Source organism: Pleurodeles waltl, chromosome 3_1 (genome assembly GCF_031143425.1).
Source record: "Pleurodeles waltl isolate 20211129_DDA chromosome 3_1, aPleWal1.hap1.20221129, whole genome shotgun sequence".
Classification (NCBI taxonomy): domain Eukaryota; kingdom Metazoa; phylum Chordata; class Amphibia; order Caudata; family Salamandridae; genus Pleurodeles; species Pleurodeles waltl.
Window position 1 is genome coordinate 1,170,016,086 of NC_090440.1, and position 25,320 is coordinate 1,170,041,405.

A 25,320-nucleotide genomic window follows, 5' to 3' on the forward strand; every position below is an offset into this window, starting at 1 on the left:
ACTATACCAGCACCATCTGAATAACAATTAGTAAAGAGGTCCCACTTCGATTAATTGTAAGTAAATTATTACTATCTGGATATTTTGAGAATTCAACATAGAACTGGCCCTACTGGATCTAAGTCAGTCACCCTTGGTATATACAAATTTATAAACATTTCAATATTTCTAGATTGGCCAAGGACATGTACTATACCAATTGTATCAATGAAGCTAGCAGTAGAACATTCATCAAGACAAACAAGCTGTCATCGATCCAATGCCTGATCCTCCTATATTTTGGCCCACAGACAAGCACAAGGCTATCAACCTCTTTTGCAGTGAAGTAATACAAAAGATGCAACAGTTTATTAGTAATGCCAGTCCTGTAGTGGTCGACTCCCAAACCCTATATCTTGCAGATCTCGCCCACAAATTCAACTCCCTTAGAGACACCTTATATGACGATGATGTCTTATGCTCGCCCTTTATCAAAGCCCTCTCTGGAAGAACTTTCATGCTTGCATACTGGCAATGTTTAATGCCTCTGCCGCTCAAGGTATCTTCCTTGAAGCTCTCAATACAGGCAATCCCCCCGTCACATCTTAAGAAACCCACAATACACCCTTATGACCTTGACAGTTACTGTGCATTCACTTGCCTACCCTTAATCAGCAAAAGCATTGAAGAACTAGCTTATACTCCACTTAAAGATGAGACCAGCGTCAAGCATCTCCTGCATGACTTCTGATCTTGCTTCAGATCAAACCAAAGCACGGAGACACCTCCATTGCACATCATAGCCAACACCTACATCACAAAACCCTTAATGATGCTCTCCTGCCAACAGATAAAGATGACAAGTGCCTTCTGGTATTCCTGTACTTCACAGCCTCCTTCAACCCCATTGATCACTTCCTCCGCACCCATCTCCAACTTGAAGTCTCAAGTGAAATTCACTTGCAGTGTGTTTCACTTGTTCGCCTTCTTATCCAACTCCCATCAGTTTGTTCTAATATAGTGGTTTTTAGCCTTTTGACTTCTGTGGACCTCCACTTAATCATTAATTGAGCCCGGGGATGCCCCACTGAATTATTATTGGAATACACGGACCCTCACTGAGTCATTACAAAGTTGGTGCTTTCCTCTGTTGCATGGTAAAGGGAAGACACCAGGCCAGTGTCTGGTGGAATGTTCAGGTCATTAGCATCTTGCAATTCCTCGTACCAGTTATCCTCTGTTTATTAAGGGGCTAAATTCTTCCCCGTCAAAATTATTGTTGTCCGAGTGGATTTGATGGGTTGCTGGAAGGCTGTGTCCCATTGGGATCGGAGCGTGGCCTTGATCAGTATTGAGACAAGTTTGGTGATGGAAGCTGTGGACTCTGGCCTAATCATGTTTCCTGATTTGAACCACAAAAAGTATTTATCAAACAAATGATTAAATATTTTATTTAATTCACAAATATATATAAAAAAACATCTTTTTATTTTAATGGGAAGTTTGGAACTTTTGTAAATTCAGTTTAGGCCGCTCATTGTCCACACTATAATCTGTTTGATGCACTTGCATTGCTCCAAGAAATCAGTCTGAGGATACTAACTTAATTTTCAGACTACAGTTTTGAATTGCTTTACATTTATAGAACATTTTAAAAATGTCAATTTTACACTTCCTTATTTATATACCCTCTTTTAATCTGTTCATATTATTTAATTTTCTAACCAGTCACGGACCCCCTAATTAGACTTTGTGGTTCCTTAGCGGCCCACGGCCCACAAGTAAACAACCACTATTCTGATTGGCACCTCTAGGTCCTCAAAGTTCCCTACCACCTCTGAGTCCCTCCATCTTGTCCTCTGTCATCATCAACCTATACCGCCGCCTTCAACCCCATTGATTACGCTGTAGTCATCCATAACAATAAGTATGCAGAACAGTGATGGAGGGAATGCTTGAATTAATCATACCCACTGGTAATTACTCAGGGCTGCATCCCCCATCCATTGTTACTTTGCACACCATGCCACCTCAGTTTGGACCCAGCGATATACAAATAATTCTTGATCCTGCTCCAGTGGAAACAGTCCAGCCTGAACTGCCAAGCCAGAGCCTCCCTAAACCAGAACAAAAGCAACCCAGGACTGGCTTTGCCCTAGTTATGAGCTCATCAACCAAGTACAGCTTGGTTCCAGTGATACAGTGGTCCCGAGACCTGCATCCAGGCATTCCCGTCCCACTTAGGGCGACACAATAAGTATCCAAAACAGTGATTAATGGAATACTTGTATTAATCTGAAACACTGGATAGGAGAGGCCCCCATAGGATATCAATTAGTTAGTTTTCAATACACAAAACAGCTCATAAATCCTTTATGTTTTATTTGATTTTGATCATGTTTTAAGCTTCAAGAATTTAAAAGGTTGTTACAGTGAACAGTAACAATGTGTTGCACAACTTTAGTGAACAAAAATACACTTAAAAACATACATTAGGTAGGACCAAACATCAATACTGATAATATATAAAGTTCTTTTGTCCAGAGTCATTAATTGAAGGGCTACCCATCTAAAGTCCTGCCGTATGGATTAGCGTAATAGGCCAATTTACTTGTCTCCTAGAAATCGCTATGAGTAGGTGAACCAGTTGCATAGAGTTCAGTTTCCTATATGGCTTGTGGTCCGTATTTCCCTTGTAGCCTGGCAGTGCGGTGCCTATTGGGAAATTGGAAATAAGTCTCTCCACCTCTCTCATGCACACACTTTCCGGTGCGTTTCGACCTCACCGAGGTTGGGAGCGTTATTTTGAGGTCATCATCAGGGCTCAAATTCTTAATGAACATCTGGATATCCTAGATAAGGAAACATGGTGTTGTGGAACACTGATTATCCTTGACAGAAGAGATCAATTTGTGCTCAAACTCCCCTATTATGCACAACCTAAGGTGCCATGAAAGCAAGTCAAGCATATGTGCTTGAAAATATAGTCAAGAAAACTATGTATGCGAGTGAAAACCACTTCGCTGAAAAATAAAGCAAGGATTAAAGGGCTTAGTTCTATATAAAAAAAAAGGTTGTGGTATTTTAACTATTGGTGGATTGATCATGCAGTTATAGTCCGAAGAGAGAGTGTTTTTTTAACAAATTGGGCAAACTACCTGTACAGAGTCCAGTAGAATCCCAGTTGCACCCACCCACGTATGACCAGTTGCTTCTGTTTCAAGGCATTTGCGCTTACCAAAAGGAATCCGTCTTAGTGGTGCCTAGCATGACCTTGCAAAACAAACACATGAGGAGACAGAATGAATTCCCGTATTTGGTGGATGCCAAATAAACAACCATTCAAGGGCTTTAAGCTGCAAGGTAAGAAAGGGTGATTGGCACCTGTGTAGGTGTTGCAGCACTTCTAGTGCTTCATCCATATGGCGTCTAAGTCACACCAGCTTTTATCTGTGTGGCATCTGTAAGCCTGCTCCTCACGTCTGGGCAAGAATGCAAGGGGCTGCCATTTCTAAGGTCAAAGTGCAAGTGTCGCTGGTACCCTTAAGGTATACATAAAATCCATGTCAAGACCAAGAAACACACGGCCGCTGCACTGTGAAACCGATCATGTTATCGCAGCTTATAATAGAGATAGTGCCATTTAAGCTTGTTAAATGTACAAAGTAGCATGATAATAGTCGGTATGGAGACCAGTGAAACAAGAGAAACATTTGTTTGTTCCAACGTTGCTATAAGTAATGTGCTTCTTACTGCCTAGCACATTGTCTGCTTTCACTTCCTGCTCTGCTTTGCCTTCCAGCTTTGCCCAAGGGCAAGCGAGTAGCATTAGTTGCCAACATTTTATGTCTCCTGTTTTTCAGCTTTGATGGTGTATTGCCTAAGGCGGCCCTGGTCTGACAAACAAATACTTTACCTGGAAATGCATGAAAAATAAATCCAGTGGTGGTGTTTTATCATTACATTTTTGTTAACCAAATTAATTATGTGTCTCAGTTCAATGCAGTAGGCAAACCAAGCTGGAATTCAACATGCACCTCTTTTATTAGGTTTTTCCTACAAAGCGCTTGTGCTCTGCTTGCGAAGTCTCTTGAATTTGGAAAAAAAATCTTTAAGAGGGTTTTGAACTCACCCCTTACATGAATTCACCATTTGTTTTTTCCAATGTCACTCTAATTTACCTGCTTCTGATTGGCCAGCATGTGTCTGCTTTCACTTCCTGCTGTGCTTTGCCTTTCATGCCAATGTGTGGGGCCTGGACCAAGTACACCTTCTAGTCACAGGCTGCTAGCCAGTGCTCTTCCTATTACCAGATAATTCCAAAGGTACTTTTTAGGTCAATCAATCAATCAGTCCATTTATAGAGCGCGCTACTCACCTGTGAGGGTCTCAAGGCGCTGGAGGGGTGTTACTGCTGCTCGAAGAGCCATGTTTCCTGAAGGCGAGATGGTCCTGGGTAGTTCTTAGGTGTGCGGGAGGGAGTTCCATGCTTTGGCTGCCAGGTAGGAGAATGATCTTCCACCGGCGGTGGTTCTGTGGATCCGTGGGATGGTGGCGAGGGCGAGGCTGGCTGAGCGGAGCTGACGTGTGGGTGTGTAGAACGAGAGGCGGCTGTTGAGGTATTCGGGGCCCATGTCGTGGAGTGCTTTGTGTGCGTGGGTAAGGAGCCTGAAGGTGATCCTCTTGTTGATGGGGAGCCATTGCAGGTGTTTCAGGTAGGAGGATATGTGGCTGTGGCGAGGAATGTCGAGGATGAGGCGTGCGGAGGCGTTCTCTATGCGTTGTAGTTGTTTCTGTGGTCACGCGCACAAGCCCTTCCGACCTGTTGTAAGTATTGTGGGCTTTTAACCACGCCCATGTCATCACTTTAATTCATTCGGGGGCTTTCCATTTAAAAAATCCCTTGAGGGTGTTGTTAAATGCTTTACGTTTGTCCTGTGTTGGGGCGGTTTTGTTATCGCCTTGCAAACGGACCCTGTTACATGGATTAATGCACGATTGCTGATATGTTTTATGTGAGTGAACTACTTTTTTCTTCTGTGTCTGTCCTTCGCGCTCATGGTGGCTGCGGTGCTTTGAATCGGTTCGCACTGTCATCCCAAACACCTCCCGCCTATCCCTCAGTTTCCTGTTTGTGTCTACCATCCCCACCACCCCCTCCCACATCGTTTTTTAGGGGCGAGCGCAAAGCGCACCGTCCCTCTTCTAATCTCCCTTTAGGGGGATTTTAACCATGCCCATGTTACGTCTGTCACTTACATTCGTTTGTGGGCTTCCCTTCTAAAATCCGCTTGTTTTCATTCGTGAAAGGCATGCATACGTCATGCCTTTCCCAGTGTTTAGCCCTCCTCAAGAGCACCGGTAAACTACAGGAAACCTACGAGGCTCTATGTTTTCTGTATGGTTTCTGGACTACTTTTTCTCTTTACTCCGCAGTGCGATCGCGCTGTGTATTACACAGCGTTATCACTCGTTCTTTTGTTTTCAATTTAATTTGGCAAGAAAAGTCTGATTAGGCGTTTACAACGCTAATAGCTCTAACTCGATGTAACGCGAGACCCAGTGCATTGCAAATGCTTGTTTATTGTGTAATTGTGAAACATTTTCTAGCGTCTTCGAGGTTTTTTTATTACATAGTTGTGAAGCTTTTTTCTGAGTCTTAAAGTTGTTAAAGGAGAAATGCAGACACTTATAAACCAGAGCAATGACATGAATGTGATTGTAGCTCATACCATATATAGGGAATGCTTATTGAAGTAGTCTTCTGTCGAATGGCAGTGTTTGATTTCACAGGGTAGACAGTTTACAGTGCGCTTCTTTCGCAGACATCTTATCTCTTCTACTCTTGCTTGTTCTTTAAAGATACCTGCGTGTGTGCATGTTTGTTTGCCTGGGTTATAGGTTTTTGTTTGTTTTTTTGATGATTGTCATCAAGCAGAGCTACGTAGCACACAGCAAGGAATTGGCCAGTCTGAGTAAATTTTCTTTCCATGTCTGTTTACAAAAAGCACAGTATATCACATAGTTTTGTTTTATATATAAATAAATAAATATGACTTATTTTTTTGTCAAGCCACTTATCATATGTTAAGTTGGGCCCTATAAGTGCGATGTTGTGCGGATGCTGTACTGAGATCAATACCGAGATCGAGATAACGAGACAATCATCCACTTAACAGTTTTCAACAGGATCTAAGGATACAATGTTTGCTGATTGCAAGGCTTGAAAGTATCTCTTGAAAGTCCTGAGATACAACATTTCAGGTGTTTTACAAAACACAAAATATAACAATATAAAACTGTTTAATTCTGAATTACCACTTATATTCAAATACATGTAACATAACTTGTACTTGTAAACCACACGTTTACCCTGAAGGCTACATTCACACTGAAATAAAATATACTTATTGTTACCCAACCCATTTATACAAATTTTATCAAGTTCGAAATGACGAAAGACTAAATTGACACATCAGGATTCAAACGTGTCACCACGAGGTCGAACACAGATGCCTGGAGTGGAATCATTAGTCCACTGAGTCACCAAACCCGAATGTCTCCCTAAATTGTATAGGTGTTGTATTTATATAGCTCTGTGATGTTTTCTTTTTAATAAGCCTGTTAACTGATGTGTTACCGTACTTTTCAGACTTATGTGTTGTAGCCCTTGCCGTTTGTAACTTTATTTTCCATTTAAACCTTTGTTTTGTCATTGAACAAAAAATCATAATTCGTGTTTAAGTGATGCTTGTTACAGCATATTTGCAACTTTGTAGCACTGTAAATGACAAATAGTTCTATTAGTAAACTCAGTTACGCCCAGCTTTATCAATCTCTGAAGGATGAATGCTGAGATGACTTTGCTGGGATTCAAACCAGTCCCCTTCAGGTTGCATATAGATTGCAGCAGTAGGCACAATCCTCACACTCATTTATATGTACCAATGAAGAGCTTGGGAACCCAGTAGCACTGTCCGTAGAATATTCTTTCTTGAACCCAGTGTTAAGATGCATCAATTCTTGGTGTTCAGTACTATAAAATGGGTCACAGGAAGTTATGGTTACAGTGCCTAGAAAAGGTAGAATAATTGTAACACTACATAGAAAAGAGTTATTGTTATATAGCTGGTCATCCCACTAGAAGTTGGGACTGACATTACATCAGGAATTTATTAAATCTACTACTAAGATATGTTTTCTAACTGCATGATTAGCTACCGATGGTGTATTTTTTTTTGCTTCGAGTCTTTCTTTTTTTCTTAAACTGAAAGTATTTTAATAACATTCACAGCACACTCAGTATGGCGGAATCAAGGATGCTTTTAGCTTACTACTTTGAATCCGGATTTTGAGAAAATCGGATCTCAGTCGTGAAAAATAAACGCATAGTTAATGAGTAGATGTATTGTTTGCCATCCGTTTTTTCCAGAGCAACAGCATTCGATTTCCTTCATGACTTGTATTTTTCTTTTTGCGACAATTCTGTTTAGCTGAGGCATATATTTTGTTCTTGGAGGAGACCGTTCCACAGAGGCGATTTAGGGCAGATTACACGTGTTGAGTTTTTAGGTGGAGCGTGCAAGCGCTTTCGACCTGTTGTAAGTATTGTGGGCTTTTACCCATGTCAAGCCTATCACTTTCATTCATGTGAGGGCTTGCCTTCGGTAAGTGGTTTACGTTTGTCCCACCTTGGGGCGGTTTTGTTACTGTTTTGCAGACTGACTCTACGCTCCTGGTGGCTATGGTGCTTTCAGTCGGCTCACACTGCTGTTCCCAGCACCTCCCGCCCAACCCTCAGATTTCTGTTTCTGTCTGCCGTCACCATCACCCCTCCAACATCGTTACAACTTCGGTTACAAGTGGCATCTTGAGTGAAAGTTAAATGTATGACATCTTTAAATGCCAACATTTCCTTGCAATTGTATTAAATTCAGCAGCAAAACAGTTCAAAAGACTTTGATGATATTAGATTGCCTGAATTGTAAGTTTGTTCATATTTGCATTTTATTTATTATTTTTTTGAATGTTGCATTTGAAGAAACACTAGTTTGCAGGCAGGGTTGACCAATTTATATAGCAAGAAAAGTCCAGTTATGAATTTACCACGCTAATAGCTCTAACTCAGGCAAATGTGAGACCCATTGCATTGTAAATGCCTCATTATTTTTTCTTTCACCTTTTTCTTTCACCAATGCAGGCTCTAAGAATGCATGTGTCTGTAGTCTGTCTGCTCAAGCTCACTGTATTCCTTTTTTTTAATCATTATTTGTTGAGCTGCACTTGCGTGACGCCCGTGCACACTTTCTACCGCTTACTACCATCCAACACTTCTTTTATGATCTAGTTGTAAGCGGGCAGCTTCTGTTTTCCCATTTGTATAGACGGAGCCTTTAAAAATACGAGCAGGGAATGTTGTCCTAAGAGGCACTGCTGCCACATGGAGTTTACAGGATGATAGACACCGATTTGTTTCTGACCGACTTTGAGAAGGACGTGGTGTAAATACCCTTTAAAGAATGTTTCTACATCCATGTAATGTAGAAAGATGCTTCCCTTGGTTAAAAAATGGAACACCGCACTGGACCGCCACCACAAAAGCATGGGTTCATACTTGGGTAACCAACCCATCTTCAGGGTAAAGCGTTCATGCTAAGAGGTTTCATTCTTATCCTACCCACACACTGCACCTCACCAACTCCAAAAATGCAGCTGCGAGAAATTTCCAGTACAGAACATCTCCATCACGCATCAGTGTGGGTCAAAGGGAGTGTTTTGTTTGTGGTAATTGTAGGCCTCCCCTACACCAACTACCAAAGAGCTCTTTACCAGGGGCTCGAGAAGTGCTGTGATGGGGCCAGCAAGGTATTGTTTGTCTCCCATTGAGGCGCCCCTCTTCAGTCTAGGATCGATTTTCAATCCCATGAACTTCAATAAAAGTTCTCGCCCGTTTGATGCATAATATCCCCTCACCATTCCCCCACACTCCCAAAATATGTGAATATAGTTTACCATTGGCCTCAAGTGGATCGTTTGAGATTCACCTTGCACACTGAAATTCGTCAATGTTGTGCTCTGCACTCTTACACTTGGTTGTTTTGAGTGGTGGTGCTGCTATATTAATAATTGTGGTGCCTGCCAGTTTCCAATTACCTTTTCTTTCTCCATTAAGTTTTTTATGGGACATACAAAGTAAGATCAGATGCTGGGCTAACAGAAACCCTTTTTGTGGGCATTGCCTCACTCCCCATGCCACCTTCTGTTTTTCTGTCCCAATCCAGCTTGTTCTTCAGGAACAGCCTCTGACACCCACCTCCTCAGGGGTGCCTCAGTTTCCTCTGACTACCTCCTGTCTCTGTGAATGACAGAACTGCCTTACACCAGTTCTATGGCTCTTTGAGAGCGCACGTTCACTAGCATTTTGCTATGGTACTTCCACAGACACCCCCCCATTCCTTTTTAGTGTTATGGGATTATTTTAGGATTTATACTGGCACATTATTTTAGCTCTAGGCCTGGGGCCTGTGCCCTTCCACCTAGTTGCCTTTCATTGTATACCTCTTATTTTAGCAGAAGCTTCATTTTATTGGAGATGTTTTATTATTTTTATCAGTTGCCCTTTCCTGCAGAATTTGTTATTCATTTCTTTGCATGACATTTTCATCCAGTGCATTATCCAAGGCTGCACACAATAGTTTACCGGGTATTTCCGGTACAAAGTGTACATTATACAGGTGTTGTCATGTCTGGGTAGTTCTTGGAACATCAGATGTTTTATTATAAAATACCACACTGCCCCCACCATCTTAGAGGGAACATTCAAGTCAGCTCGCCATCTCATGCTGCATGTGGTTGTCACAGTTTCGGCTGTAACTTTGCCCCTTCGCTTCATCTATGTGGGAGGACTACCAGCAGACCAACATACCTGTGCTTTACCTATTGTACAGGTCTGGGGAGTGGGTGACCTTCTGGGAACTAGATGGACAGATTAAGGTAACACTGCTATTGCTCTCATGTAGAATCTTAGTACTGCAGGTAGGGATTTTAGAATCACTATTGTGACAGTATGGTGGGACTTTTCCTTTGTTTCACTTTCCTTTTCAGCGCTCTGTTGGTATTGTGTTTCATTATCCTAATAATCACAATTCATGCCTTTCTACATAGAATGCAGTTGCTTCAGAAAATGTATTGAACCAGATCCTGCTTCTGTATGTCTTTGCATATATGAGACATGTATAACTGAGAGAAAGGAGTATGATATGTTCCACCACGACTTCCTTGAGGAGTCTTAAAGGGTCATGCACTAGGCTGCCACAAATCACCCTCGGTTCTGGTGCGGTGCTACTAGCTTGCTGAAATGGTTAGGCCAATAGCTGTCTTACGGCGTGGGATGAGGCTCAATCCCCCACGCTCGGTGATACTGCCCCCCAAAATCCAGCATACTCATTGGTACAACAAGAGTACTACGACATTAGAATTCGCATGCACAGCGCTTGCTCTGTTTGTGAAGTCTTTTGAATTCCTAAAAAAAATCTTAAAACGGGCTTAGAACCCTCCCTTTACTTTCCTGCGCTCACCATTTGTTTGTTCCAATGTCACTTTAATTTACGTGCGTCTGATTGGCTAGCACGTTGTCTGCTTTCACTTCCTGCTCTGCTTTGCCTTCCAGCCTGGACCAAGTACACCTTCCCATCATTGGCTACTGGCAGGTGTCCTTCCACTGACCACATGCTTCCTAAGGTACTTTTTAAAATTATTTTTACAAATGCAGGCTCTAGGAATGCACACATCTGCAGTCCATCTGCTCAAGCATTCTGTGTTGGTTTTTTAAAAAGTATCTCCCTTGTGTGACGCCTGTGCACGCTTGCACGCTTTCTACCGCTAACACTGCAGATACCAAAGGGTTATACTGTGGAGCCCACGGTGGTGAGCAGTGTGTCTCATGCCTCATTTTCCCATTTTGCCCATGAGCAGTGGGTACGCAGGGTCCCATTCTCCGCAATGGCAATGCAGTGGCTGCAGGTGGATACAATATAGAGCATGGCAAATGAACACCAGGTGCTGCCTACTGGAGTACTCTGTATTTGCAACAGCCTTCAGCTGTTATTGTGCTCCTCCTTCCCTCCATCGTCGTATTTTTCATGGTGGGTGTTCTTGTCCGCAAGCTGCCCTTGCATGCCTGTGCACTTTTTCCACTGCTGCCGATACCAGAGGGTTATGCTGAAGAGCCCAAGATGGTGAGCGGTGCCTCTCATTCCCCATCTTTCCGTGTTGCATGGGAGGACAACTACCGCACTGAAGCCTGTGAACACGAACGCTGCCGTGCTCATGCCGGCCCCTGTGTTCCTGCACATCTGGAGTCCTATTGGAAGAACTGGGTTAGCTATGAACGAGAGGATCAAGGAACAAGTTTAAACAGACCACGCTGGTCTGGACAGTTGGGGCCAGAGGGCTGCTGTTCTTAAGCCCCACACCCCTGAAATTTGTAGTGAAGGCTCAGTAAGCCTCTTGTCAGCCTGCAGTGAGCCTCTGCGGGATAACGTGCACAACTGTACTGCCCCCCCGCATGGAGCTGTGAGGTGGCTGGTGTACAGTAGTGTTCACGCTGTACCTGCTGAATTGGTCAAGGAGTAACTATTACTACTGACCTCTGCTCTGGTGGCATTAAAGAGAAAGGATAAAAAGGTCCCTTGCTGTATCAAGCCTCTGGGGGCCAAAGTAATGTATAGGAAATAATCTAAGGTCCAAAGAAACCTTTCGATGGTGATAGTGGACCGGCTTCTTGGCGCTAAGGTTTCAAGTAAATTCAGGAAGCAAAGGTAAGTGACTAGGCAGCTTAAGTGCCGAGGTACCTCACCTGCTGTATTAGCCAAAGGAGGATACCTGGGGATCCTGTTTTTGCAACTTTGGGTAACTCATGTGAGTAGCGCAAATAGTGTGGCTACGGGATATTAAGCAAGAGCTGTATTTACCCCTGCAAAGATTGTATTAACAATATAAGCAAAATGGCGCCAGGAAGGGGTAAAATTTAGAAGGGTCTGACCAGCCACCTGAAGAAGGATCTATCCAATGCAGCAGGAAACAAGTCCTTAAAAGAGACTCTAATAACTCACAAAGGAGAAATAAGTCAGTTGCGAGGCAACACAAAGAGACAAAATTACCATAACCTCAGAAGCCCTTCTTGTAGTGAGACGGGGGGCGTCAGTATCCAAATCCATTCGGGACTTTGTGTGTAAAGATTTTAAGATGAAGCAACCCCTTTCTGAACCACGAGGCCCTGGAGAAGGGCAACGAGGAGGATCAGGGAATGATAGCTACCAAATCCCAGACTTCCCTCTATAAATAATCTAAATATGATGGACCAGCATGGACTTGCATTGGAACCAAGGCTATCCTCATTTCCGTGGCTTTTCTCCCCATTAGATAACATTGGGTTGCATCGGGAGGGTGGTGTAGGCGACCAAGAGGAGAGACGAAATGTTGTGGCACCCAAGGATCGTAAAGAGGGCCCGGAAACTCACAGGAGCAGTTGTTGGCTGTAGGGAACAATACTTTAGAAAGATCTGTGCAAAATTCTATTTTAAATTTAGAGATAGCTGCATCCCCTTCAGCCTCTATGCTGGATAAAATGTTGATTTTACAAACATTTTTGCAAGGACTGCTGAAGGTTACTTTGATGAACAATGACATTATAAAATCTCAGAAGGACCAACTGCAAATTATTGCGTCGGAATTAAAGCAAATAAAAGATGACATGCCGACACTTGTAAGACGTGTTAAGGAAGGAATGAAGTTCCCTGCTCTTAGGGTTGTAGAAGAGGGTGGAGTCCCGAATGTTGGTTCACAGTGGTTTTATGTATCCAAATGCCCAATACTGGTAAGGAAACCGGGAGAATCTATCAGGTATAGGCAGTATAAACCCCATACAAGATGAATGTGGAAATGCCAGGGAGGAGGGGGGCGGTGTTTAGGGGTGTAAGGCAGAAGGAGAAAAATTCCCTAGAACTACCCAAAGATCTCCACCAAAAAGTGAAGGTCCAACCCGCTGTGATAATAAAAAGTAGGGCGGATTGGTGGACAGAATTCTTCCACTTCATGTTCCATGTTGTATTAAGCACAGGTTGTTTCCTGGATAACTGGATCAGATCTATACACAAGAGAAGGTAACATGAAAGCCCCAAAGAACTATACGCTGATTAATTTGCTGGACGTTGGAGAAAAATTATTTGCGAACATCATACTAGGGAGACTAAAGGAATGGGCCGAGTCAAACCATATTTAACACCCAGAACCGGGGGGTTTTAAGGAATGCCACTCCACGATAGACCACTGCTTCTAGTCGCTCGTGCGGAAGTCCGTGCAACAAAGGGGCAGTTTTTTCTGCTGCTTCGTAGACTTCCAGACCACGTTTGATCTGGTGGTAATAATGGACACGGAGGAGACCCCTACCCAGAACATTTTAATTGATAACGGGCCAAGGCAGGGCTGTGTCTTGGCCCCCCTGCTTTTCTTCTTGCTTATAGCTGACTTGCCTAATTCCCTTATAGCAACAAGGGGCGTTAGCCCCACAGTGAATGGGAAACATATTGTATGCCTTTTATATGCAGACAATCTTTTGAATCTGGATTTAACAGAGATAGGCATGCAGAGGAAGTTGGATCTGTGCAGGGAATATTGTAATAACAAAAAACTGGTGGTGAACCTGGACATAACGAAGGTACTGAGCTTTGGTAAAAAAAACCTGTAAAGTTCACATGGTATATAGACCCCACCATACAGGAATCGGTTAGTGAATATAAGTACCTAGGAGTTCCGTTTGCGAGGTCCCTAAAATAATATATGCATATGGAAGTTTTAAAAGCAAGAGCGCTTGCTTCATCAGCGGGCTGAAAAATGTAATAGGGTTTATGTGGAGATGTACCTTAGGCCCGCTTTAAAGCCTATACTTCTGTTTAACCTGCCCTCAGTTTCAGTATGTAGCGGAACTGAAGGGTAGGAGTGGAAAAAGTAGTCGCAATTATGAGGAGGGAAAATGGTTGAAAAGTTTACTATATCTGCCAGGCTCGTCAATGGTACAGGCTGAAAGATTAGAGACAGACACAGTGTTATGGAGTGTTATGGCCCAAGCAGCAATAAGTAGATTTTGGCAGACCTTGAACGCTGGTGATGTTCGAAAGGTCTCTCTCTTGTGTAAAAACGAGATGTTGCAAAGTGAATTGAAATGGCCCACGGAGGCAAGGAAGAATCTGGGGGTCACATGCAGGGAAATATGTGTTACAAAGTGCCGCCAGAGGTTGGATATTGAGATCTCAAGGAGTGAACTTCCGGCCCAAATAAAGGTTCTGTTCACAGAACGTGATAGGCAGTACCTAAAGGGGAAAAGCTCAGTCCAGTTCATACTTCACTCCTGGTACAATAAAGAATAGTTTCCGTATGTGGATGTACTACCAAACCGTCAGCTCAGGTATGAGTTACTAAGGCTAAGTACTGGCAGCAACTCATGTTACTCTAGTGAAAAAGTAAAAAATATAATGACCAATTCAGTGGGTAACTGTACATGTTGCCTGAACATTTATTGCGTCAATCTAACATTCTCATGGATTGTCTAAAATTTTTGCCCTCACGAGGATTATTTTATGCCCAGTATTTTTTTTAAATATGGTATCAGTAATCCTGCGCAGGCACTGGCATTTTTAACTGATATGCGTTTTGTGGATGAAGCATGCACTATTGAGCGGTTTATGTTTGCTATAAAAATGTCTTTAGAGGAACATGAGGAGGCTAGCTAATTTTGTATCTATTTTAAGTAGAATTGTAGTAATAAACTCAAAAGGTCTTGGGCAGTGACCCCTCTATACCTTGCATATTTTAGGATGTTATGTTCAAACGGATTATATGTACGGATGTACGGATTTTATGTAAGGTTTAATATGTATGGTTGGTATTTTAATATTTACTGTCTTTTTAGTGTACGTGTTTATGCAAAGTTTAATAATGTTTGTGTGATTATGCCATTTTAATGTATCTTTTTATCTAAAGATGAGATGTTTATATGTTGTATATTGTTTAAAGACTAATGGTCTAAACACTTTTTTGACTGACTGAGCTGACTGACTCCTGCCTGGGAGCAGCAGGCACGCATGTTCCCCTGCTTTGCCTTGAACAATGCGGGCACAGCATTAACTATGGTGAAACAGTATTGTTACGTATACATTTTATTTTCAAAGCGTACCGTACTCTTTATTCAACGCTTGCAGGAACACAGAGCAGTTTCAGGGACAGATGTGATTAATCTAGTCCCACTGAGGAAGCACATGCAGAACGCTTCCTTAGCTCTTTAATATATGGCTTTTTATAATATAGTTTTCCCCCCATCATGCTATCGGTGACACACAGACAGGGGTGTGGAATTCCTACAGCCCAACGCCTAGGGCATATTGTTTTACTTCAAGGACAACAAGTTTTCATGTTAATTTTGTCCTGGCACAAGTAGGCCCAAACCACTGCAGCACAAACCCTTCAGCTGTCAGTTTAAAGGGAAGGGAACTGTCTGCTGTTAAGGTAATACTTGTGTCCGTAAGTTAATCTTATTTGAACTTGTATCAATGCTTCATTAATGCAAAGCCTTTATTATTAGGGTGAGCAATCTAAATAAACATTGTAAGGTCAAACTGCACTATTGACAGTGGTTTCAGTAAAAAAAAAAAGGTGTATACACATTTGAAAGATTTAACAATTTAAGTTGAATGCTCCTATAATGCTGTCTGATTAGATGCAGATGTTTTCAGAAGCTTGTAACCAAGATTGGTTATTCTTTTTTCTTCAAAATTAAATGTTGAGGGAAAAAAGCAAGTGGATAAAAAGATTTTGCTAAATTACTGTGAAATTTTAGGAACTATCTCTTTGAAGCAGCATTTACTAAAATGTGTTGATGCATGCTAGTATTTCCAAAAAATATTAATAATGGAAAATCAGTGTAACCTTTTTCAACAAGATTATGGGAAGCATGAAAAAAAACAAGCACTGGCAAAGTCAACCAACTTGATATTGGTTGTCAGTCTTTTGGTTTTGTCAGTGTGTGTCTTTTTTTGACATGGCTTTTGTAACACTTTATTGTTGTGGGAGCTGCCAGGCCCTCACGACTGTAACAAACATTGGCTAAAAGCAATAAAAGTTTTTTGGGGGTTCAAAAAGCACACATTGCCACTGTAGTTCCTGGCACTGAACAAAACTACTTTGTGTGGCAATGTGACAGATGACTAGAGAGAGAAATAGAATTTGAATAAAACCAAAATGTCTTGGTTAACGCCAGACCTAACTGGGGCCCAATTCTTAAAGAAAGTCACAAAAGTGCACCTACAGTATATGTCTTTGTATTAGTGGCTTTCCTGAATTCCCAAGAATTTACAGAAGTAGACCAGGAAATTGTACTCCTAGAAAATATTTGTGAACTGTATTTTAGCACGAGCAAATATGCATGTGTAGATTTGCTGATGCGAAAATGTATTGAGCGTTTACAAGTTCACTTTCCTTTGAGCCACTTTTGTCGTGACCCTGGCAGAACGTCTACTTCTGCCCTTGCCAGGAGTAAATTTCCAACCTTGCTTAGTATTGGAAAAGATAAGAGAAGAGCTGGTGAAAATCTTTAAAACATGCAAGTTTGTAGGGTTGCACAGTATCAAAGGCATTCCAGCCCTGGAACTATTGTTTACTGTTTCCTCCAGAATGTAGATTTGTGGAAAGGTGGCAAAGTAAGGAAATTGCAAATGTAGGGCCTGGAATGGTAGTATTTAAACCCTACTATTGTAGTAGCCCTGGCATAATCAGAGAGGCTATTATCAGAGTTTTTACATAATGAAATTGCTGCCATACTTTGTCGCCGCACTACATGGCACCAAAGGCACAAGTACATTTTTTTACACGTCAAGTAGATTTAGGAAGCAACTTGTCCCATGGACAAGTAAATATTTTATTAAATTCCACACCCCTGTGCAGATCTCCATAGCAGTCCCTCAACCCAATGAGCCATCCTGTTGTTTACATTAAGAAGTTGCAGTGGCTTCTTTGTGGCCTGTTTGTGAAAGTTATCCCCTTTGACCTAATGGATAAGAAACACCTCATCCTGGTGTTGTGTAAATGTCTACAATTGGTCAATATAATATAACCAAAGTTAACATTGTGTTTTTGCAACTGCCTGGTATGAACTACAGGGGACTATCAGGGTTGTGTTTTATAAAGTGTATTCGGCAGCTGCCTTCCCGCTTTACAGCATGTTGATTCACAGGGATTGTTCATCAACAACTTGGGAGTGCACATTTTATCGACTTCAGAAGGATTAACAAATGAGTTGCCTTGCGCTGGATACACAAGTTCGTTTTGCACAAGAATCTCAGCAGCAGTGCATAAACCTGTATGGCTATTTAACTGCTTTCAAGGCAACACAGGATAAGAGGGGGTGCTTAAATCCGCCTGTAATTTCCATGTTAAACAATATGTTCGATTTTAGATTAACAAAGGGGAGATTTGCATGCCCTTTAAGCTCTGGGATGGCATCCCTACATAAAGTCACCTGGACTTAGATAACTGGGGTGGCAGAGAACAGTGGCTTTCCTGTTACTGCCTTAGGATAGCACTATATTTCGATATAAGATGATTTTTACAGGGAGTGCAGAATTATTAGGCAAATGAGTATTTTGACCACATCATCCTCTTTATGCATGTTGTCTTACTCCAAGCTGTATAGGCTCGAAAGCCTACTACCAATTAAGCATATTAGGTGATGTGCATCTCTGTAATGAGAAGGGGTGTGGTCTAATGACATCAACACCCTAAATCAGGTGTGCATAATTATTAGGCAACTTCCTTTCCTTTGGCAAAATGGGTCAAAAGAAGGACTTGACAGGCTCAGAAAAGTCAAAAATAGTGAGATATCTTGCAGAGGGATGCAGCACTCTTAAAATTGCAAAGCTTCTGAAGCGTGATCATCGAACAATCAAGCGTTTCATTCAAAATAGTCAACAGGGTCGCAAGAAGCGTGTGGAAAAACCAAGGCGCAAAATAACTGCCCATGAACTGAGAAAAGTCAAGCGTGCAGCTGCCACGATGCCACTTGCCACCAGTTTGGCCATATTTCAGAGCTGCAACATCACTGGAGTGCCCAAAAGCACAAGGTGTGCAATACTCAGAGACATGGCCAAGGTAAGAAAGGCTGAAAGACGACCACCACTGAACAAGACACACAAGCTAAAACGTCAAGACTGGGCCAAGAAATATCTCAAGACTGATTTTTCTAAGGTTTTATGGACTGATGAAATGAGAGTGAGTCTTGATGGGCCAGATGGATGGGCCCGTGGCTGGATTGGTAAAGGGCAGAGAGCTCCAGTCCGACTCAGACGCCAGCAAGGTGGAGGTGGAGTACTGGTTTGGGCTGGTATCATCAAATTTGAGCTTGTGGGGCCTTTTCGGGTTGAGGATGGAGTCAAGCTCAACTCCCAGTCCTACTGCCAGTTCCTGGAAGACACCTTCTTCAAGCAGTGGTACAGGAAGAAGTCTGCATCCTTCAAGAAAAACATGATTTTCATGCAGGACAATGCTCCATCACACGCGTCCAAGTACTCCACAGCGTGGCTGGCAAGAAAGGGTATAAAAGAAGGAAATCTAATGACATGGCCTCCTTGTTCACCTGATCTGAACCCCATTGAGAACCTGTGGTCCATCATCAAATGTGAGATTTACAAGGAGGGAAAACAGTACACCTCTCTGAACAGTGTCTGGGAGGCTGTGGTTGCTGCTGCACGCAATGTTGATGGTGAACAGATCAAAACACTGACAGAATCCATGGTTGGCAGGCTTTTGAGTGTCCTTGCAAAGAAAGGTGGCTATATTGGTCACTGATTTGTTTTTGTTTTGTTTTTGAATGTCAGAAATGTATATTTGTGAATGTTGAGATGTTATATTGGTTTCACTGGTAATAATAAATAATTGAAATGGGTATATATATTTTTTTGTTAAGTTGCCTAATAATTATGCACAGTAATAGTCACCTGCACACACAGATATCCCCCTAACATAGCTAAAACTAAAAACAAACTAAAAACTACTTCCAAAAATATTCAGCTTTGATATTAATGAGTTTTTTGGGTTCATTGAGAACATGGTTGTTGTTCAATAATAAAATTAATCCTCAAAAATACAACTTGCCTAATAATTCTGCACTCCCTGTATTATTACAGTTTGGATTATGTTTTTTAATGACATATTCACGCATACCGAGGCTGTTGCAAAATGTCCCATATAGAATCGTGTTAAATCCACCAATCTACCCAACCACATCCATCTATTCAAGTATTTCTCCATCCAAGTAATCATTCATCCAGCCATGCTGCAGACAACACAGCTCAGTGGGTTGGATGCCTACTGATAAGCTCGGTCTTTGGCTTCCAAGTTACAGGTCTTAATCCCGAGGTTACTTTTCAGCCATTTAGAAGAGGTAAAATAAGGAGAAGGACCCGGGCAATGAAAGCGAACAACAGTCAGTGTGAGGGCACAATTGAATCTGTTGTGTTAGTTGCATAAATGGCCAGTGTTCACATTACAATTCAGTCACATGGAATCTAGAAAGACACTGAAAGCTTGGATACAGGGATGTATAAATTGCTGTATGACGTGCATTGCGCACGAAGATTGCACACACGGTATTTTTTATTTTTTGTTGTATATAGCGCAGACTGGCCCAAAGGTACTGATGAGCTTTGCATGCATCCCATTTACATTACACAAGGTCGCATTAAGTAGGTTTGACTTGAGACAGCATTGTCGGCAAAATAATTTGTAAACTAAACAACAAATAACAAGCATGGGTTTCACATTTGCGATATCTAGTGACTTTGTCAATGAGGTTTTAGACATGCTGCACAGCAGCGCAGGCTGAGTAGCAACAAGGCTTTAAGTAAACAAAAAAAAGAAGTGCTGCAACGCGACCAGCGCTGGCAGCTTCATAGCACTATTTTCTTTACTTTCAGCTAGCTATGTTGCTCCGCTACTGTGCAACATATCCATAAAACAGTGACAAAACCAAAAGAGCATTCATAGGCGAAACCTATTGGAACAACCCATGATTTTATATGTAGTTGGCCACTGTGGCGTACGATTGGCCCTGTTTTCGAGGTTCATTTGAAAGTGTTTCCCCCAAGCATCAGTTTGTTCACTATAAATTATTTAATCTATTTTCACCTCAAAAAGATGACATGGTGTACTGAACACAATTCAGTTATAGTGCCACATTTTCTTCCTTTATCATAACTGTAGACTTTTCGTTCTTAAAAGAAACTAAAAATATGTGTTTTAAATTACCTGCCTAAACAGTGTTAAAAAACTATGTAAGACATGGTTGTAAATTTTACAATGAAACTTCAAAGTGCATATGTATTGAGGTCTGAACAATTTTACACTGGACGACATTTCACAGAGGCATGTATGCATTTGAATCAGAAATAGATAATATATTGTTTAACAGGGATATTTTAAATATTCTAAAAATAGAATTATTATACAGTTAAAAAATAGAATTATTATACAGTTATGTTAAACATTCCCAGACATCCTGCTTACCTCTGGTCTTAGATGAGGAATTGAATCCTGACTATATCGTTTTCAGATATGGAATATGATGTTTTTTCTGTGGCTCAACAGGTGCCAACATGTTCAGTACATAGTCTTGCACCAAAATAGTGAGTTTGAGCTTTTCTCTAGCAGATGGCCGAGTTTTTTGTTTTTTTTCTTCTACATTTCTGACGTGCAGTGGGTGACTGGTTCTGATGTTGTCCTTAGTCTCACTGCTGTAGTGTGCATTATTTTGTTCCTTTCCTGAAAACTTCGGTAGCCCAAGTCTATTGTTATTATATGTTTCACTTTGCGCCCATTCGTTCCCTCCTGAAACCTTATGATAGGCAACGCGTGCCTTTATATTGCAAATAAATATTTGTTTGTACATCTTTTCAGAAGGGATCCTTTTTTAACGTTTTTTATTCTTTCAGGTTGGACAATATCCAGTACCCGTACCAACTCTACATCGCTCCCTCCACCAGCAGCACAGAACGGCCCAGCCCAAATGGTCCAGACAGGCCTTTTCAGTGCCCAACTTGCGGAGTCCGTTTCACTCGTATCCAGAATCTGAAACAGCACATGCTCATACATTCTGGTAAGAGGTGCAAGTGCAACATAGAATAAATGTTGCTTCTTTCATATAAAAAAATAAGATAACTTCCAAACCTGGAGGCCAAATGGCTACAGACTATAAGCTGGGATAAAAGCTGAAAGTTACTTTTCCTTATACAGCTTGCAGTGAAGGACAGTTGTCTGATAATCCAAACACAAGCTGGAATTCATTACCGTCCGCACTAAATAGCAATCCAGTTTGGGAGCACTAAGAAAGTCATTACTGTGGTGGCTTGAGACGCCTTCAATGTAGAGTATAACACCTTTCTATTTGAAGATCAGTCTATTTGTGTTCTAAGAACGTGTAAACCATTTCCATTGTTGTGCAAACAGGTGTTTTTTTCTTAGAGGCAGAATTCAAATATGTGTTTTTGTAATGATTCAGAAAAAGTGTAAAACATGATTTGTTAAAAAATTATATTATTCATTTTCGCGTTCATTGAGACACCCAAGAAGAAAAGAGGACACCTTTAGTGCTGTGTTTATTGCTTCCAATTCCATGTAACTTTCTTCTTCTTAGAGTCAGTTATCCTCATCTACTTTATGGGAACAGAGGATAAAGTACATTCAGTCAAACATGTACTTCTATGAGGAATGCTTAATCTGTGGAGCTATATTTACAAGTTTTAAAAGATTTCTTCTGCGGTTATTTATTTTCAACAAGTCTGTACTTTTGATTCTGATTTGCTCTAGAATAGGACTGTGAAAAACTTTGAAAAAAGTATTTAAATTAAGTATTTTTCGTGCATCGTCACTTCCTTTACATCTTGAATTCCTACATCACTTTCCGCAATTCCACCACTCTGCTGTTTGTTGTCTTATCACTGGTAACTATGTAGGGTGTCGATAGGGGGTGCATGGTTCCTTGGCTGTGGCCATTTCATTTCAGTGTGGATAATTCCTGTGGTTGCAGTGCCATTCAGCTTGCATTCCTGTGGTAAAGCATGAACATACTTATCAACCCCAGGGTACTGCTGCAATTAATGACCTTTCATCAGAGGGGTGGTCCATGAGAAGGGTAGGTGAGCAGATTCACCGTTAAATGGACAGCTTACACTGTTGCTTGTTTTTTTTCAAGTCTGCTAAAAATAATGGGTTAGAGACCTTGCTTCAATGCTTAACCTTGCGAAGTTTTAGTGTACTAGTTGCAGTCATGTGTTGTGTGTCATTTTTAGAAAGTGAGTATTTATCTGATATTTATATAGAGAGGCATAGTTCCGTCTTTCTACTATTGTAACGATTAATAAGATTAGACCCCCCACATGTCCACTTCTCCCAGCTGTTGCCTTCTGAATAGACACCCTGCTTATGTTGTTGAGTCAGAGAGGACATTTTACATATTCCATCTTACTCTGTTTTGCAGCCATACCTTAATGCTGACAACCAAACTCTATCAGTAGTTAGTAAATGGAAAAAAATTGATCTTCTCTCCAATAAATATAGCTAAAGCTAAACTTATGCTTCTATGTTTTGTATGACTTCAACAAAACGTATCCCTAGTAGACTTCGCTAGAAGTACCAGACGATTCTGGTTGGTGAATTACATTACCATAGCACTTGAATATAACCAAGTCTGCTCTGGTGAAGTTCATCAAGGTCATACTAACATCTCTTTCTCTTCTTTGGTTTGAGGAAAAACATACTGTTCCTTACTTGGAAAGTTTGCTGTTATACAACCAGCGAGTTTTACATCACACCACATGATGACCTTTGTGACTTTTCTCGATGCAGAGCCACCTGCCAGTTCATACCCAGACCTTTAACACCTCCAACCAAAAATTGTATATTATCCAACATGGTTATTGTCTGGAGCTCACTTCCACACCTCCAAACATTCCACCTCGCAAACACAAACTCTCATCAGAACATCAGCTGTTGTTCAAGGAGGAAGTTCAAGCACTCCCCAAAAAAGGGGGCCATAGACCAGTGACAATATACCAGCAAGACACAGGAGCCTATTTACTCTACTTCCTTATTCCCCAAAAAAGAACTGGTCCTTGAGACCAATCTTGGACCTCAGACCTCAAAACAAATATATTCTCTCAGAGCAACTTCCACATGGTCACTCTTCAAGATGTAATTCCATTACTACAGCAAGGCGACTTTATGGCTACACTTAACCTCAAGGACGCCTATTTCAACATTCCTATTCAAACAGTGCATTGCAATACCTCAGGTTGGTAATAAACAACCAGCATTTCCAATTCAAAGTGCTCCCTTTTGGGTTCCCAACTGCACCCTTGGTCTTCATCAAACATCTCCAGGCCTTGAAAATTCTCGCCCACTCGCTATGGCGAGTCTTATGTTACCAGTTCAAGCTATTTTTTAGGACTTACTCATCCCTTCTGGCGAGTTGACATAGAACAGGTGTTCTGTTTGGTCAGAAAGTGAAGGATTCCTTTAAATATTGTTATTGCCACATTTGCTCTGAGCTCAGAGACAGAGGTAAAAAGTCAGTTTGTCTTAAAATTAATTTTCCTCTGACTGCAGAGTTTGAGGATTTTATCAGTTTTTTCCTAACACACAACATTTAAATAGCCAAGTCATCTGTACACACATTTCAAAATGTATTTCAGTAGTTGTCAAAGCCCATTGTTTGTACTTCTGTGTGATGTAAAAATATTTTAATAGGGTGAAAACAGATCAGAACACTTACTTGGTGATGTGCAAAGAATAAATATGTTTTCTGAAACCAGATTTTCACAGATTTGGTAATACATTATATAGTTTTATTAGTAAAGCAGCAAGTTAGTTGGACGGATTTCGGACATTTCTTTGAAATGTTCTGTCTGTAAATGACAGTGTGTGACCACATCATGCTTTAGTAACATATTTATTAAAAGTGAGTGTTAAAAAAAAAATCCTCCCGCCCTGGTTGCAATGCTATTAGTAAACTAAGAGACAAGTAGTGGATCATGTGTACCCCATATGTGGGCTAGGTTCTTTTTATACGTAGTGCAAACGTTTAGTCTATTTAATGAAACCTAGGAGGTTTTTTTGTACAGCAGAAATACTGCGCTCACATATTTGAAGGTACACTTATATGTGAGAATGAAGAAAAAGGAGACTCTGTAATCTAAAATATTTGCCTAGGATCGCACAATTTGAGACCCATTTACGGGTCAAGTACATTGCAGTTAGGGTTGAATAGATTATTCAAGTTACTCGACCTGCAGGTCTAGTAACATTTTTAAGGTTTTTCGAGGCCTGGTCTTGCAGTGGTAGCTGCTCACCTGTGCATGCAAAACATACACATTTTACCATATTTAACTGTATGGTTGATCAAAAGCGCTACTCGTCAAAAGTGCTTCCAGCACACTCTGGCCACAATGAACTTGCTTCAATAATTAGGCTTTACCATCTGTGTAGTCACATTCCACCTCCAACACCCTTCAAATACAGCCTTACTTGGGGGCAGTCCTAGACTTTCGATGGGGGATTACTTATCCCAGCGCCGCATGGATTTCCACTGAATGTCTGCCTAAGATATATGCATTAATCAATAAAGATATATAAACAATGTACATACCCAGGGTACAGTTGGTATCAAATAGTGTATGCATGTCTCATAACTGCTTACGATCCAGGCACCATATAGAATGCATACATATAATGTAAAGGAATGGCAAAACGTTAACCAGACCTGTGTGTGATGAACTGACACCACTCATCCTGCTTATTGAGTCCATCACGGATAGATTGTGTGTGTTCAATTCATCTACATTTATGAGCCAAAGGTTTGTTGCTGAGACTTCCGCCTCAAGGGTCACATTTAAGTATCTCCACCACTTGCCACTTGATGTCTTCAATGGCATGGCCTTGATGAAGGAAATGTTCTACCAGGGGTGCTCCAGTTGTTCCCCTATAGATTCTACTCCGATGTTGCAATATTCATGTTTTTGTCCGATATACATCGCCAGATAAGGGCACCTTATTGCATTTATGATATTGTTTGAGTTACAGTTAGTAAAGGAACTTAATATTTGATATTTTTATGTTCAAAATATTCAATCTCATGGCAATATTTACACACCAGGCAATTCACACATTTGAAATGTCTGTTTATTGGTGTCAAACTCCATTGAGATTATAATGTGGGAACAACTGGGGCCAGAAAACCTGCTC

The 25,320-nt window shown here is 41.2% G+C and overlaps 1 protein-coding gene across 3 annotated transcripts in view; it reads left to right on the top strand.

Annotated features, from left to right (window-relative positions):
* Positions 1–25,320, top strand: part of ZBTB44 (zinc finger and BTB domain containing 44) — a 340,531-nt gene that overhangs the window by 187,207 nt on the left and 128,004 nt on the right. For all 3 annotated transcript variants that reach the window (XM_069224464.1, XM_069224466.1, XM_069224465.1), the window contains one exon: positions 21,015–21,178. In XM_069224464.1, the coding sequence (XP_069080565.1) occupies positions 21,015–21,178 (164 nt within the window). The remainder of the gene's footprint in view (positions 1–21,014; positions 21,179–25,320) is intronic.